This window comes from Thunnus albacares, chromosome 13 (assembly GCF_914725855.1).
Source record: "Thunnus albacares chromosome 13, fThuAlb1.1, whole genome shotgun sequence".
Lineage (NCBI taxonomy): Eukaryota > Metazoa > Chordata > Actinopteri > Scombriformes > Scombridae > Thunnus > Thunnus albacares.
The window spans coordinates 1,953,743-1,968,564 of record NC_058118.1 but is presented as its reverse complement, the minus strand read 5'-3'; the positions used below and the strand labels follow the sequence as shown (position 1 = coordinate 1,968,564).

Sequence of the window (14,822 nt, the reverse complement as noted above, 5' to 3'; positions counted from 1 at the left end):
CTGATCATTTGCTTAATACCCAGGAAGGATGGAAAACAAGTAGTAAGACTTGTCGGAGGGGTTAAAGGGGTTAAAACATGTGAGAGTCAAGGAGGGGAACCACTCCCAGGTTAGTGTGTGTGTGTGTGTGTGTGTTTGAGATGTAGAGGGGTGCCAGGGTTATTCAGAACCACATAAGTCCCTACACGTCCGGAGTCCAGGTCCTGGCAAAAGACCATGTGTACACTCCACAGGGGTGGAACTCAAAAACAGCCAACCACCCCCCCCCCCCCCCCCCCCCCCCACACTCCCCCCATCCCCACCACCACACCCCATTCAATCCAGTGCTACCAGTGAACAACACACACACATACGCAGCCTGTTAAACGGGTGTGTGTGTCCACTGACCCGTTATGACCTGTCCTTTCTGAAGGCAACAAAGGTGGGTGTGAAAGAGGCGTGAGATCACACACATTTAAATCAACTGGATGAGTGCTCTTATTCATGCGATACCCACTGGGGTGAACGCTGACAATGTCCTGCTTGTTCACTGGCTCCATATTAGTCCAGGACAAGCTGAAGTGGCTGCAGTAACGGCCACACCAGTCATTAAATTAAATCATTGTTTTTACAACAGGCACAGTCTCACTGTATAATTAGCTCAATACCAGTTGTTGTCTAGACTGCAACAACTGACTAATCGATTACTAGATCAGTGTGACAGTCCCAACCTTCAAACTGTCCACCGTCCACTATAATTTAGCATTTTGTATCTTTTGGTTATTGTAGAAGAGGTACAAATATGAAAAGATTTAAGGGATGGAGATGTAAGTTGACTGCAGGACTTCATTTAGTATAGTTTTGCCCTGTGTGTTAAAACAATTAATACAATATTGTCTTGTAGTTATTACAAATGACTATGACTTCATTTTTCCTTTAGCTGTAGGAAAACACTCACAAGATCCATGGTTTTATTGCATTTTATCTGACTTACATTTTTCCTCAAATCTGACATTTTAATACTATAAAAAAGAAGAATTTTAAATAACACATTGTGTTATTGTTCGTTTGATGGCTAGAATGAGGATATTAATTACCAGTGTGTCTAAGTGTACTTTTAGTGATAAGCTTAAATCTGCCTTTGAGTAGTATATAAATGTCATTTCTAGATGACTAGTTACACCCCCCCCCCATTTCATTTGTCATCCATACTGAAACACCAAAACATTTATTGGGCAAACTGGGGTCACTTGATCATCTTTACACCATGTCTCTAAGTGTCTTTCTGCCATTTTTGAAGAATTGTTTCTTTTTAAGAGAACAAAGCACACCAACAAGTCAAGACTCTTAAAAAAGATCAGTCTGGTGCTAGACCTCTGAATCACTGCCCATACCTCAGATTTGTCCAGTGATTCATAACATAAAGTTACACAATAATAATTATAAATCATTTATATTATGCTATACATAGAATAATGCAAAGTGAAGAGGCAATTCAATATGATTATCAGGCTATTTCCCTACAACTAGACAAAGCTGTTTTCATCCACTTTGCGAATTCTTTTGAAAATGGTACAGGGTCAGTTGTGAAAAGCTCCTGCTGAGTGAGCAGAGAGGCAAAAAAAAAAAAAAAAAAAAAGCACAGAGAACAAGATGCATTTTCAGATTTACCCATGTAAGCGTGAACATTGCCTTAGTTCTACTCTCCTAATTTCAGAGCCAACCCTCCAAGAGACCGGAAGTGTAAGACTCAGGGGGTGGCGTGCTGCTTGAATGGGAGCGTTTGCTCTCGGAGTGAGAGTCCCTCGCTGCTGCGTGGATCCCTGCTGAAGCAGCCGAGCAGGCCTAAGCCGCTCTTTTCTCGCTTCCTTCCCTGTGGATTAAATGGCTTTCGTTCGCCTCTTTTTCCTTTGCTTGCTGCCAACAGGAGTGGCATTTTACTTCTTCTTCCCATGGCCTCAGCAGATGAGGCAGCAGTTTTCTGTTTTTCTTCTTGCTCACTTGGAAGGAGCAAATGACCAGCAAGAACTCAATTAGCAACATGTCCCTTCCAGTTGGGGGTCCGAGCCACCACTTGTTCAGCCCGCATCAGAGATCAAGCCAGCCTGAGTGAAGTGACAGCAAGAAAGAGAAAAGGGTAAACGAAGTGGGGAGGGGGGAGGGGGAGGGGGGGGGGGGGGGGGGGGGGAGGCGGCATCTGCCCCCATACAGATTTGCTTAATTGGGTTTGACTCCCACAATTACAGGGTAATAATGGTCTTTTCAACCCGGCCACGTCGAAGTGAAAGGCAGTTGCTCCACGCACCCGCATGCTGTCAGATGGTTTATAGCAGAGAGAGAGAGAGGAGAGAGAGAGAGAGAGATGGGGGGAATTGGCAATGGACTTTGGTTAAGCAGTGGTTATTGAGTCTTTGATAGGACTCCAGGAGGCCAGGGCAGCAACAATGACAGAATTAATGGCCAAGGCACGATGAGAATGTCAGCTCAGCAGGGGGCTACTGTGGCCTTTGAGCTGCCTTCTGACACCTCTGTGATTGTGCTCCCCACAACACTGTGAAAAGGCTCGACCTGTTTGTTGGTGGATCTGGTCTTAAATGCATTTTTTACATGCTATTATGCTTATCAATGTGCAATACCCTGGAGTTGTCTCTGAATGAGTGAGCAACGCAATGAGGTCACAATCAAGTGGACATCATTTCGCTAACGCATACATACACAACTGTCAGACAATGGCATACAATTCAAGACATGAATGAAGACATAGGCTCTAAAAAAAAAGTCAAACCTAAAAAAAAAAGTCTGAACATTGTAGAAACTCCAGTTGAGTGTTAATTTCCTCAAACAATGAGGCGATAACCTAACAAAGAGCTGAAAATGCTTTTCCAAGTTGCACACACTGACACCATGTGAAGGGTTCAACTAAATCAGACAGCAACAACAAAGCCAATGTGCACTCTTTTCTAAAACACACCTTCACAAAAATACTGGAAAATCAGTAGTGGTGCAGCATCCAAATAATAAGGAGACTGATATGACAGTAGTTTAAGATGTGTGATGTATCTGTAGATGTGAGGTTATTCAAAGATTGTATGTTCTAAGAGATACAAAATGTTGAGAAGACATTTAATACAGACTGTATTAACAATACCACAGTAATTTAAAGCTAACGGTAGGATGATTTGGGAAAATTCAAATAATCTAATCTTCAAACACTAGACACAGCACAGCCCCACTTGTAGCCCCACTGGATATTGCCTCAATTACTGGCTTTGCTATTGCTTACTTCATTGATTAGATAACATTTTCATTTACATGTTCCCTGACTGGAGTCTAGCTAGCACAAATCAAGACAAATGTTTTTGTTAGTTTTTATCTTTCTTTAGATCTTTAATCTTTATATTCAGTTTATAAGGAATAGAGGATACATTTGACCATCTTCTCGACTATTATTTGGAACCGTATTTAGGTGAAACAGCAGGATTGTGCTTCAGAAAATACAGACACAAAGACAGCATCAGTGTGTATAAGACACACATGACAGGCTTTGTCCACAGGAATAAAAAAAGAAAAATCTGCAGGTGTCACACGCACACACATACACAGGAAAAAGTTTCCAGTTGGGCCAACTTGTATGGACTTTAAAGCACCCTGCTGTCAGTCATGATTAGCCATAACGATGGGCCCATTTTGACACTTCAGAATAAAGTCTTGGCAAATAGCCCTAGGAAGAGGAGCCACATGCTACGAGATGGCTTTTCCCTGATATAATTTGTGGCTGCAAATTACAAAACAGAGGCAGGAATAATGTGTAAAGTCAAGTTTGGTGAGGGAGAAAATGGAAAAATTTAGGGCTGTGTGCCACTCTAATGGATATCCTTGTGGCTGGGAGAAAATGGGACTCAATAATGTGTCCTTAATGTCTGCCAGCGCTGTTTCAGGGAACGTATCAGAAGAAATGTCCCCTGCCATTTCTGCAAGCAATCACTTAATGGGACGGGCAAATCTCAACAAAATGGATGTACTGATCTATTTCTGGGCTTTACAGATGGAATGAATCTGTGGCTCTTGGAAGACAAAAAAGAAAAAAAAAGGTAGCAGGCGAAGAAAAAAACAAGCTACAAACAAGAAAAGGTAAAAACAAGCCTTTCACAATTCATTCAGCCACATAGCATGCCTGCAATGTTTGTCTGTGGCTTAAGTGCAGACACTGACAGGAATTTCAATTATTTAATTAGGGAGGGAAAATGAAAAGACTTAAGTGTTGTGATTTCTGCAGTCTTTCATAGATCAATCTAATGTGCGCTCACATTGGAAATCAACCAAGATGGAAGAGGGGCAAGTGAAGTAGCGTCTTCCTAAATCACGCAATTAAAATGGCAAATTAGTTTCTTGATATATTCATTTAAGTGGTTAAGTGGAAAGGTTTCTCTCCCCGTCCACGCGGCTGTCTCATGGGTGGGTGTGGAGAGGCAGCGCCATCCACATGCTCTTATGATTAGAGCCGCCGTTCATTTGCTGAGAAAACGCTGAAAGCACTTGCTGCACAAATTAGCCATTTGAAGGCTTGAAAATTCAATTCCGAGGAGTTGATTTAAGCATTTAGGCAAAGCGTGGCTGGAACGTAAAGATTTAGAAGCATTTTGCCCACTAATGTCAATAACTTTTAGGGGCCATTATAGGTTTTTGTGGCCTTGTGCCTTGTGAACGGCACAGCTGGAAAATATCAGCATTTCTCACTTTTTGGCTCGTTTCCGTCACCTTCACACCTTTATTTTTACATGATGTATAGGCTGTTTTCCTTCAAAGCTTTGTTGTTGTTGTTGTTGTCATTTGGACATTCTGCCTGTAATGAAAGGTCATCTGATGCCCAGTCACTTGTTCCATTAGCACGGAGATGGATCGAAGCTTCTGATGTGATAGGATCTGTTAGTGGGGTATATTTGACAGGAGCTGTATATGAGGAGAAATGGAGTGCAGCATTGAATTTAGTGAATGTAGAGAGTAAAATAAATAAAAAATAAAAATAGATGTTCAAGAAAAATTCAAGGACTTGAGGATTGAACTCAAAAAATCCGGCTACACGATAAACAAAACATCTGATAATGAGCTCTCAATGCAGGTTTTTCATTTACTATGACTGTAAATGTAAGGACATTTTCAGGTTGCTTCGGTTGTGAATTTGATAAGCTCAACACACATTTTGAAAATAGATAATACAGAAAATTATATAATGATATAGGAAATTTGGAAATACTGAAAACCTCTTGGAATGAAAAAAGAAAAACACAATAGATTATAGTCTTAGTATTTACCAAATCATTACAGTCACAAATCCTATAACTTTGTGTTTGCAGCGATGACTATGACTTGATAAGCCAGTTAATGTTGGAACATGACTCTTCATGAACACACATTTTGCTAATCTCTCACTTGCTGATAGAACACAACATTCAATCAACCTGCAGCCAATTCATGAAAGCGTTCCAATTATTCCAATTGTCATTAGCAATACTCAATTCACACTCAGTGGAATGGTAGTTATTGTGATATTTAGTCAAATCTTTCCCTATGAAACCTATATCAGCTTTAAAGCTGCGGTGTACCATTTGTCTCCTTCAATCTGCAATCAAAAAATAAGAAGCATCATGTCTTTGCATCTATGTCTCTGCAGCTTCACTGTGCTTTCTTCCTTTCAGCTCGCATCCCTTGTTGTTCCTTGTTGCTATGAATTCATGCAAGAGTTCAGTAACCACAAACAGTCTGCATCCAACCACATTCACAGCAACTGCATTAGGGCCCAGAATGACCCCAACATCTATGAAAAGTCAATAAAATCAGTGAACACAGAAAACAGATATTGATACAAATAAAATTGAACTAAACAATCATTTTTGCTCAATCAACATTAATTTCTGAGTTTATTCATTTTTTTCTGAAAGGCTTTTATAAACCCAATGGTTGTTTTTCTTAACCAGTAAAGCCTGTAATCATGTAACTATAAAATCAGCTTGCTATATGAACACAAAACGTGGCATAACAGTGTGTGGATCATCTTGCTTGGAAAGCAGGTGTACATGAGCAAGACCATGTGCAGGAGGATTTCAGACATGCCTAAGCTTAGTGACTTTACCACAACAATGAAAGCACTCTGGCCACACACTCTTTGTAATTACTCTTGTCACATTACCTTAACAAGTGCTGCATGAGCTCCTTACCCACCGATGATACCACATAAATGTAGACTTTCCATAACAAAATTAATCTCTACAAAGCTGGATGAATTCAAGAAAACATGGATTTGCTCTTCTGTCACAGAGGCATATTGTCCACTTTGATGGTGCATGGGAGGATATCAAATGCCCTCCTGGCTGCCACACTCCAGATGGAAGAAAATAGGCTGTGGTCTATAAAAATGAAGTTAGATGTAAGTACAGCACTCAAATCTCGGGGAGAAAAAATGCTTTTTCTGGGCATTTTGTTGTTGTCAATTGGTCTGAGCAACTTGCTGTAATGCAGGTAATGGAGCTACTCTTCTCCTTTCATCTTCGGGGTTTGTGCGTGTGTGTGTGTGTGTCAAAGCAAAGGGAGGCCTGGCTGGATATGGGAAAGAGACACAACAGGAGGAAATATAGCCAGATGATGGTCAGAATGAAGGAAACATCAAGTCAGAGCACAGTGAAGGGATCTGTACTGGTGTGAGCTGCTCCTTCAAACATCTACCCACTCCATTTACCTTCAGCACCACCCATTCTGAAAGTGGATTTTCAGGAGAATGTTGTTGTATACACAGCGTTGTAACAAATGAATGAGGATGAATGGTCTATATTTAAGTAGTTATCACTGAAAAAGAATCATCCTTTACACCTGACAGGCATCCTATATCCAGATTCTGTCTAGTTAGAGTCATTTTATTATTACTCCAGAGGGAATCTGGTTTGCAGTGTGTGCACAAAATTTAACATGCACAATAAAAACACACTATGAAACAAAGAGAAACCACCAGCAGCAGTCAAAACATAAACCACACATGGCATACGTCCTACATAAAAGTACATAAAACTACACCACACATTGCTCACATTGAATATTCATAAACACCATCCTGCAGTGCTTATGAACATTCAATCTGAGCAAAAAAAAAAAAAAAGCTTTAATAGTTATATGTCTCTAGTATACATAATGAAATAGAATTTCTCTTGTCCTCACCAAAACAAAGAACTGCCACGAACACTATGCACAATAAAAACACATGATGAAACAAAGAGAAACAACCAGCAGCAGACATGGCATACGTCCTACATAAAAGCACACAAAACTACACCACACATTACATTTGACTTGTTTTTATGGCAAATGTGCTACACATCCAGCAGTTAGGGAGCAACATTTCATTCATTTGGAGTAATTCTGGCCACCTGATGAATGTAAGTCCAATATTCTCTCTCATAGCTCTGTTTTGGTTTCCATAAACTCCTGAGGGAAATATCTAAGTCTCTTTAGCTGCTAAATGCTCCACTATGTTCACCAGATGATGATGATCCTAAACAATCCTGTTTTTTTAATGTTCTTGACTGGTCTAGTCAGTCACATGACCTAAATCCAACTGAGTATGTGTTTAACTTGCTGAAAAAGTCAAAAAGCCCCGACACAGACGTGGCAAAGCATCCCCAGGGAAGATACCTGACGTCTGGGGATGTCTGTGGTTCTTAGACTGCAGCCACTAATTGATCACCAAATATTGAACATGATTACCCCATCATCACAGTTTATATGAACCTAAATGAATTATATTTACCTTTAGTCAGTGTCTTAATACTTGTTCCACACCTTTCCACTGACTGAAAGCACAAACTCACTATACAGACTCTTAAACATACAGTACTTTATGGTATGCATACATGCAGAGAAAATAACACAAGTAAATGATAGTTTAGGAAATGCAGATATAACTCCTGCACCTGCACAGTAACACAATCTTCACAATTTTAAGACTCAAGATCTACTGCCATGTTACAATTGTGATAAATGCAGACTATTTAGATGTAAAGAGAAAAAAAGTGTTCAATTCAAAGCAGGAAAGCAGGAGATGTTTGCTAAAATAAAAATTACAGCAAATAGTCACAAGAAAAACTGTGACTAGAGCCTGTAGTTGTTCTCAGTATAAATCATCTTGCACATGTATACAGCTCACTAGTAGACTCTGGTCAAAACACTTGAATTTCCACTGTGCAGATTATATTAAATATCAGTGACATCTTGCTGATACATGACACACAGAGTTTAAAATTGCTTCTCCAACTTGTTTAATTTTCTTTATCTGTATCTCCTCTTTTGTGATTAGTATAAATTGAAGTTTTTATGGGGCTGAAACAGAGACAGTTCAATTTTGGCATCGAAAATAAAATTTGGCTTTGAAAACAAAACCTGAACAGAAAAAGGAAACACTGTCATTATAACATTTGTATTGGAAAAAGTTGTATTGGCACTGAAACAAGTTCCACTGAAAAATAAAACATGGGCATTAAAAAAATGATCTTACAATCTTATTATCTTATTTTATTTTGATATTTTTGCATTATGATGTGTTTTTCAATGTCAATCTTCAAAATTTTTTCTTCATGTCTTTTTTCAGTGACTCTTTTTTTAGACTGTCAGTTTTTTTTTCAATGTCACTGGTTTTCAGTTTCAACTTTCTGTCAGCGTTTTGGCGTGGAGAGGAGGGCCCTTGCTGGGCCTACATTACCCAGTATGCCTTAACGTCTGACGAAGATATTCAAGGATGATGGTATTATGGTGGAGATTTTGAGCCAGACTGTTGTAATTTCCACTCTAGGACTGCTAAAAGTTAATGAAGTGACTAGTTAATATTTTATCAGGCAGGAAAGTGATCATGTAGATTCCCAATATGTGGTCAATTTATCCCAACAGTTTATCTCATCCTGAGGAGAAAATGATCCTATGAACTGATCTGCAGCTCTTTAGTAATTCACCGTTGGCTCTAATGTCTCATTGTAGTGTTTTGATATATGATATAATTCCTTTTGGAAGATAAATGTTGGTCTCACAGATGAAATCCAACAATTGTAGCTGCCACATTAGTTTGTCTGAATGTTATTACTGGACAGAACAACAACAATGCCTCTGGGCTCTATATGAACAGATATCACCACATTCCAATAGATATAAATATATTAAAATGAACAGATCAGTCTATATTAAATTTTATTTGAAGTGTTTTAATGACAGTGTTTCCTTTTTCAGTTCAGGTTTTGTTTTCAATGCCAAATTTTATTTTCAATGCCAAATTTTAACTGTCACTGTTCCAGCCCCATAAATTTATAGCTTTCACCTCAGTCAGTGTACCTAAACATTTGTGCACACAGTGTATGAGGTGATATCATTTCATATTTACTGCAAATATAATGTAAATCCACTGAAATAAATTTGCAAAATGTGAAACTAAATAAGTATATAAGAATTTTAAAACAGTGTGACAATGTTTGCTTTTAAAATGAGACAAAAATCAGAAGCGGTGCAGCTAAAGACTCTGATTTAATGCCTGGCTTGCCCTTCACTAAAGCCAGTTCAGCCCTCTACTTTCAATCAAAACCATGCAGTCATCACTATTACTTCAGCTTGCCAAGCTTTCGCCATTTCTGTTTTTTCAGCAGATTCCCAAACCACAAAACTGGTGGGTGCTGATTGGCCGGCAGTCGGCCTGGCCTATTGTCTCAGTGCTGTGTTTGTTGTAGCCCCAGTTTCCCCCTATTCACCCCGTCAAACGCTAGTGCTATTAGCCTGCTGGAAATCTGCCTGTCTTGGCATTATAGGATCTTGTTGTATTTTGTCAGGCAAGCCTGTCTTCATAAACGACTTCAAAAAAGGGGTTGATTAAGGTAAGATAATATTGAATTTTGTGCAATAACTGTTGGTGTTCATTTAGTTATTTGGGTTTTGATTTGTTTTTTATTTCTTTGTGATTTTTTCCCCCATGTAGAGTCACAGCTCTGCAGGGAATTTTGCAAATATTAGCCCTCAATTTATCAGAAAATGTACACACATGCTTTTACCTCAGTTTATTGTCTTTTAGAAAATCTTCGTATATAGCTGTCTTATTCATTTCAAGAGGGACAAACGTTTTTACTCTGTAGCCAGTTAGGTACAAATGTACAGATATGAGTATGTGTCAATGTCACTGCAGTGCAGTGAATAAAAAGAGATAAAATCTCCTCTCCTCTAGAGGTTTCCTCTCTCTGCCTAACAAAGAATGAAAGATAGAGATGGAGGGCTGTAAGCCTAATTCTAAACTGATCACCACACATGTTCTGTAGTACAAGGGACAAGGATTTGTGTCATTGATTAAATAATTGACAGCAAATATACACATTATTTCTTTGAGAGTTGAAGAATTTCTGGGAAAAAACGTTGAGTGATGTGATTGTGTGATGGAGAGGAAACACTCAGCCCCAAGGTCAGTGCGAGCCTCAACCAAGGCCTGTCTGGAGGAAAAGAAAATGAACTTAACTGCTTGTTTCAGGGGTTTCTATCCTGGCTTGGAAGAAAATGACTAAATAGAAAAATATTAAATCCATCTGAAATAAGATTATTACAATTTTCTATGTGGCACATAATGCTGACATTCTGAGAAAGCTTTCATTTGTTTTACATACTGGGCATCAAATGGATTTAAAAAGTGTTTTGGTTTTGATTGAAACAGCTGCTGGAACTTGCCAGAGAGGATGCTCAGGCGGAAATGTGATTCAGCGGAAATACAGAGCTCTTCAATGAATATACAGAGCTCTTCAATGAGCATCCCGTTGAGGTTTCAGACATAACAAGATATATCTATCTAGCGTCCTTTCCCCCTAAAAAACCCTGAAAACTCTCCATGAGAAAGAGAGGGTGGCTGCAGGATATTGCATCCAGGTGGAACAATGAGCAATAGATGTATCAAGTATCAAAGCATCGCTGGACTCAACAGAGGCTGGGTGTATGTGTGTGTGTGTGTGTGTGTGTTGGGGGTGGAGGGGGGTATATGCAAAGCCCATCTTCAGGGACTGATCTCCTAGAGAACAAAGTGGTTCATATACACACAGGCGACCCCGCAGCTCAATCCAGTGGAAATAATATGTTCATTACAACGCAATTACTGACACTTAGACCCTCTCTGCCTGAAGTGTGTGTGTGTGTGTGAGGTGGAAAGGAGGGGGGCCACTGACCACTGATGCTAAGTGACCTTATGTTCCTCTATGTGTGTGTGTGTGTGTGTCTGCAGGTGCAGGATGTACAGCTTTATGGGTGGAGGGCTGTTCTGTGCAGGCGTGGGGAACATCCTCTTGATCGTTTCCACAGCAACCGATTACTGGATGCAGTATCGGCAGTCCGGCAACTACATGCACCAGGGCCTGTGGCGCTACTGTATGCCGGGGAAATGCTTCCCACACAACGTCAGCATTGGTAAGTGAAACCAGCCAATGAGAGTTCATGTAGATGAACGGGATTTGAACGCATTTACTTGCTTATTTTTTTTGTTAGTTCTACAAACAGGCGGAGCTATCTCAGATGCAGAAATGATTTCATTGGTTGAGGTAAAAGACTCAACAAGCAGTATAAACTAACAATAACATTTGGATTGCAAATAATTAAACCATATCTACATATGGTAATTCAATGTATGTTTTTATGGCTAGTCTGAACTTGGAAGGGCAGCTGAACTAACTTGCTATCCATATAGTTAGGAAGAACTGCAGGCAGTATGAGTAGTATTACAAGATGCAGTAGCATCCTTTTCATCCATATTAGAAGAAAGAAAACTTATTTATACATTTATTGAAGAAAAAGCTCTACTTAGGTACAGAAAATGTTTTTTGGCTCCTCTGATTGAGTTTTAACTCAACCTTTGGGATTGTCTCTGCCTCCTGAACAGCACATGTTAACTTTAATCTGTATGAGAGTGTGTTATGTGTTCGACAGCTTTGGTTGCTAGATTTAGGATTTTGATCTGTTTGATGACATTAGCTATTTAGTTTTTTTTTCCCTTTTCTCAAACATACTTTCTATTTACTATCCTTCATCATACTGGCTTGTTAACATGGCCTGCACAGGGTCACGTCTCAGATCATTCACCTCTGCTGACTTGCACTGACCCCACCAGTGACTTCTATTGACCTTTGATCTTGTCCACAGCCCACTTAGACGCCACCCGTGCCCTCATGATCCTCTCTCTTTTGGCTTGTTTCATTGGCATCATCATCGGCATTATGGCCTTCATCCATTACTCCTCCTTCGACAGGTTTGACAAGACCTTTGCTGCAGGCATACTGTTTTTCATCTCATGTAAGTTCAACTCTATTGTTTTTGTACTAGTGAATTTGCATTTGTTTTGACCTTAATTGATTGTAACCACTAAAGATTTAGACTCAAGGCAGGTTTTTAACATATAATAATAATAATGTACTCATCATGAACTAATGACTTTTTAATTATTCCATTATCAGCGCAATTTCACAACAAAGCCCAGCTGCTTGTTATTTCTATAAAAGGCCTCTTTCATGACAGAGAGGGTTTATTATTCTCCTGTTTTAAATGCTTTGTTTTGCATAATTTGTAGTGGCCTTTATTCAGTGAAGTGAGATAATTAGGTGTTATTCTGTAACAAAAAGTGAATCCATGGTCACAAATGAAATGCCTAAAAAAGCACAACCTCATTTCTCTTGTAACTGACAGCTCCCATGAGCAGCCAGTAGTAATGCTGGCCATTTGTACAGTCTTTCATAAACACTTTCCTACATGTTCCTTTTCCTTTTCTTCTATCCAGGCTTTTTAGTGTTTCTAGCAATGGCGGTGTACACCGGTGTGACCATCAACTACTATGGGAAACGCTTTGGAAACTGGAGGTTCTCCTGGTCCTATATCATTGGCTGGGTTTCAGTGGTGCTCACCTTCTTTTCAGGTAATCATGCAACCAAACAAACCAAACTGTAACAGGAAATTCTGTAAAAGCTTAAGTATGCTCAGTTTGAAATTCTGTGACATTTGGCTGTGATCATTTTCTGCTAAATGCGGACTCATTTTCATGCTACAACAGTGGGAACAAGTACATGGATCAGCCACATTATGATGCACTCAGTGAAGTGTACATTAATCTCTGCTTGGAGATGTCATGGCTAACAAAAGGCTCAAAGTACTTCTTATATTTATGATTACATTAACAATTTATCATGTAACACCTTTTGAAAATGTTGTATAACAAGTAAAATTGTATTCACCTGCACATATTGTCAAATGCATGCCTAGCTAATGTTATTTATACTGCATGTACTAAAAAAAACAAAAACTACAGAGCATATGTAATATTACACAATGCAAAGACTCACTTCCCTTTGCAGAAAACAGTCAAACCATACATGGGTCAACCCATAGTCAAGCCGCTGAATCAATAATGTGACATTATCAGTAAGTGATGCTTTTAGTAAGTGCTCATCTCTGAATCCTCCACCATGCTGTGCAGTACCTGCTGATCAGCAGGCTTTTCACTATACTGAATATGAAAATGGTTTCATGGGAAAAAGCATCCATATGCTGAAAATACCATGATGTTGAACTGTTTACTAAAACTGAAGATTACAAAGTAGAGAGATGGAAAAACAACATTAACATGATACACATTCATTTCAAAGGTATTTTTCATAATTTGCCTACGTTAATGGGATACATAAGTATTATGTGAAGTAAGTACCGTATGGATTAGTATAAAAACATTTTTTGACATGGCAGAGGACCTCACATATGTGTCGGTAAATGTGGTGGCTTGAAAACAGAGCTGCACTGGACTGAGACAAATAGAAAGCGGATGCTCCGTAGTCTCACATGCAAAGAATATTAAGAACTCAATTCAACGCAATTTTTTAATGTCTCAAATATGTCAGTTCCCCAATTTGATTTTCTTGCTTATGCATGAAAAATATTAATAATCCTCACTGGACATTGGAGGGGAACAAAAAGACCCCAAAAATAGCAATTCATTATCATTTTCATTTAAAGCTGTTGAATTAAAATGACACAAATTATACATAGAGTGTATACTGTGTCAAGTCACATTATAAACAACAAATGTAAAACTGCACATATTGTGAGTTTAAACATAAGCATACAAGTTTTCAAATATTTACAAATGTAAATAATTAATTTTATGATGTATGATCATTATAATAATGAATAACAAATATGATAACAAACATAACTTCTCTGTCTTTTCAGGTATATTCTATCTGTGTGCCTATCGGATGCATGAATGCCCCAGGAGCACTAACTCTCATTAGAAGACTTCAATAAATAAGCCATGGATTATGATCATAAGAGCTGTGTGTAGATTTTCACCACCAACATGGACTTAGAGTTTACCTCTGGAACATGAGGATCAAAGTTGAAATGATTTCAATAAAAAGATTGGGGAAAATGTGACTCTTTGTTTTCATCCACAAACATATTTTTCTCAATTCTTTTTGTGTCTTTAAGGTTGCTTGATTTAATAAAGTTATTTATTGCAGTTATTGTGCTCAATTGCAGTTGTGTACAGCTGGTTTTCTGTCACTATAGATGGGTGACCCATACAGTGTATCAGCTGAGTGATAGTCAGCCTCCTCCTTAGCTTTATGACACTGTCATTAGAAAGCATAGTGTCTGTCCATAGCTGTAGAGAGTTATCAATATATCCTACAAAATTAAACTGAGACCTGTCTGCATAGAAAAGTTCAGATTACAAGATAATAACTCATGAAGGCTTGTAAATCCAATATGTGTGGAAAAATACAAACAAATGTAAGGTTTTGGGCACAAAGCAG

The 14,822-nt window shown here is 38.8% G+C and overlaps 1 protein-coding gene across 1 annotated transcript; it reads left to right on the top strand.

Moving 5' to 3' along the window:
* The first annotated feature begins 9,747 nt into the window (after positions 1–9,747).
* On the top strand, positions 9,748–14,527 carry lim2.1 (lens intrinsic membrane protein 2.1). The gene is made up of 5 exons (XM_044370906.1): positions 9,748–9,875; positions 11,255–11,436; positions 12,166–12,315; positions 12,797–12,931; positions 14,239–14,527. Exons 2-5 carry the CDS (start codon positions 11,262–11,264, stop codon positions 14,298–14,300), a joined length of 522 nt encoding a protein of 173 aa, XP_044226841.1. The 5' UTR covers positions 9,748–9,875; positions 11,255–11,261; the 3' UTR covers positions 14,301–14,527.
* The last annotated feature ends 295 nt before the right edge of the window (positions 14,528–14,822 follow it).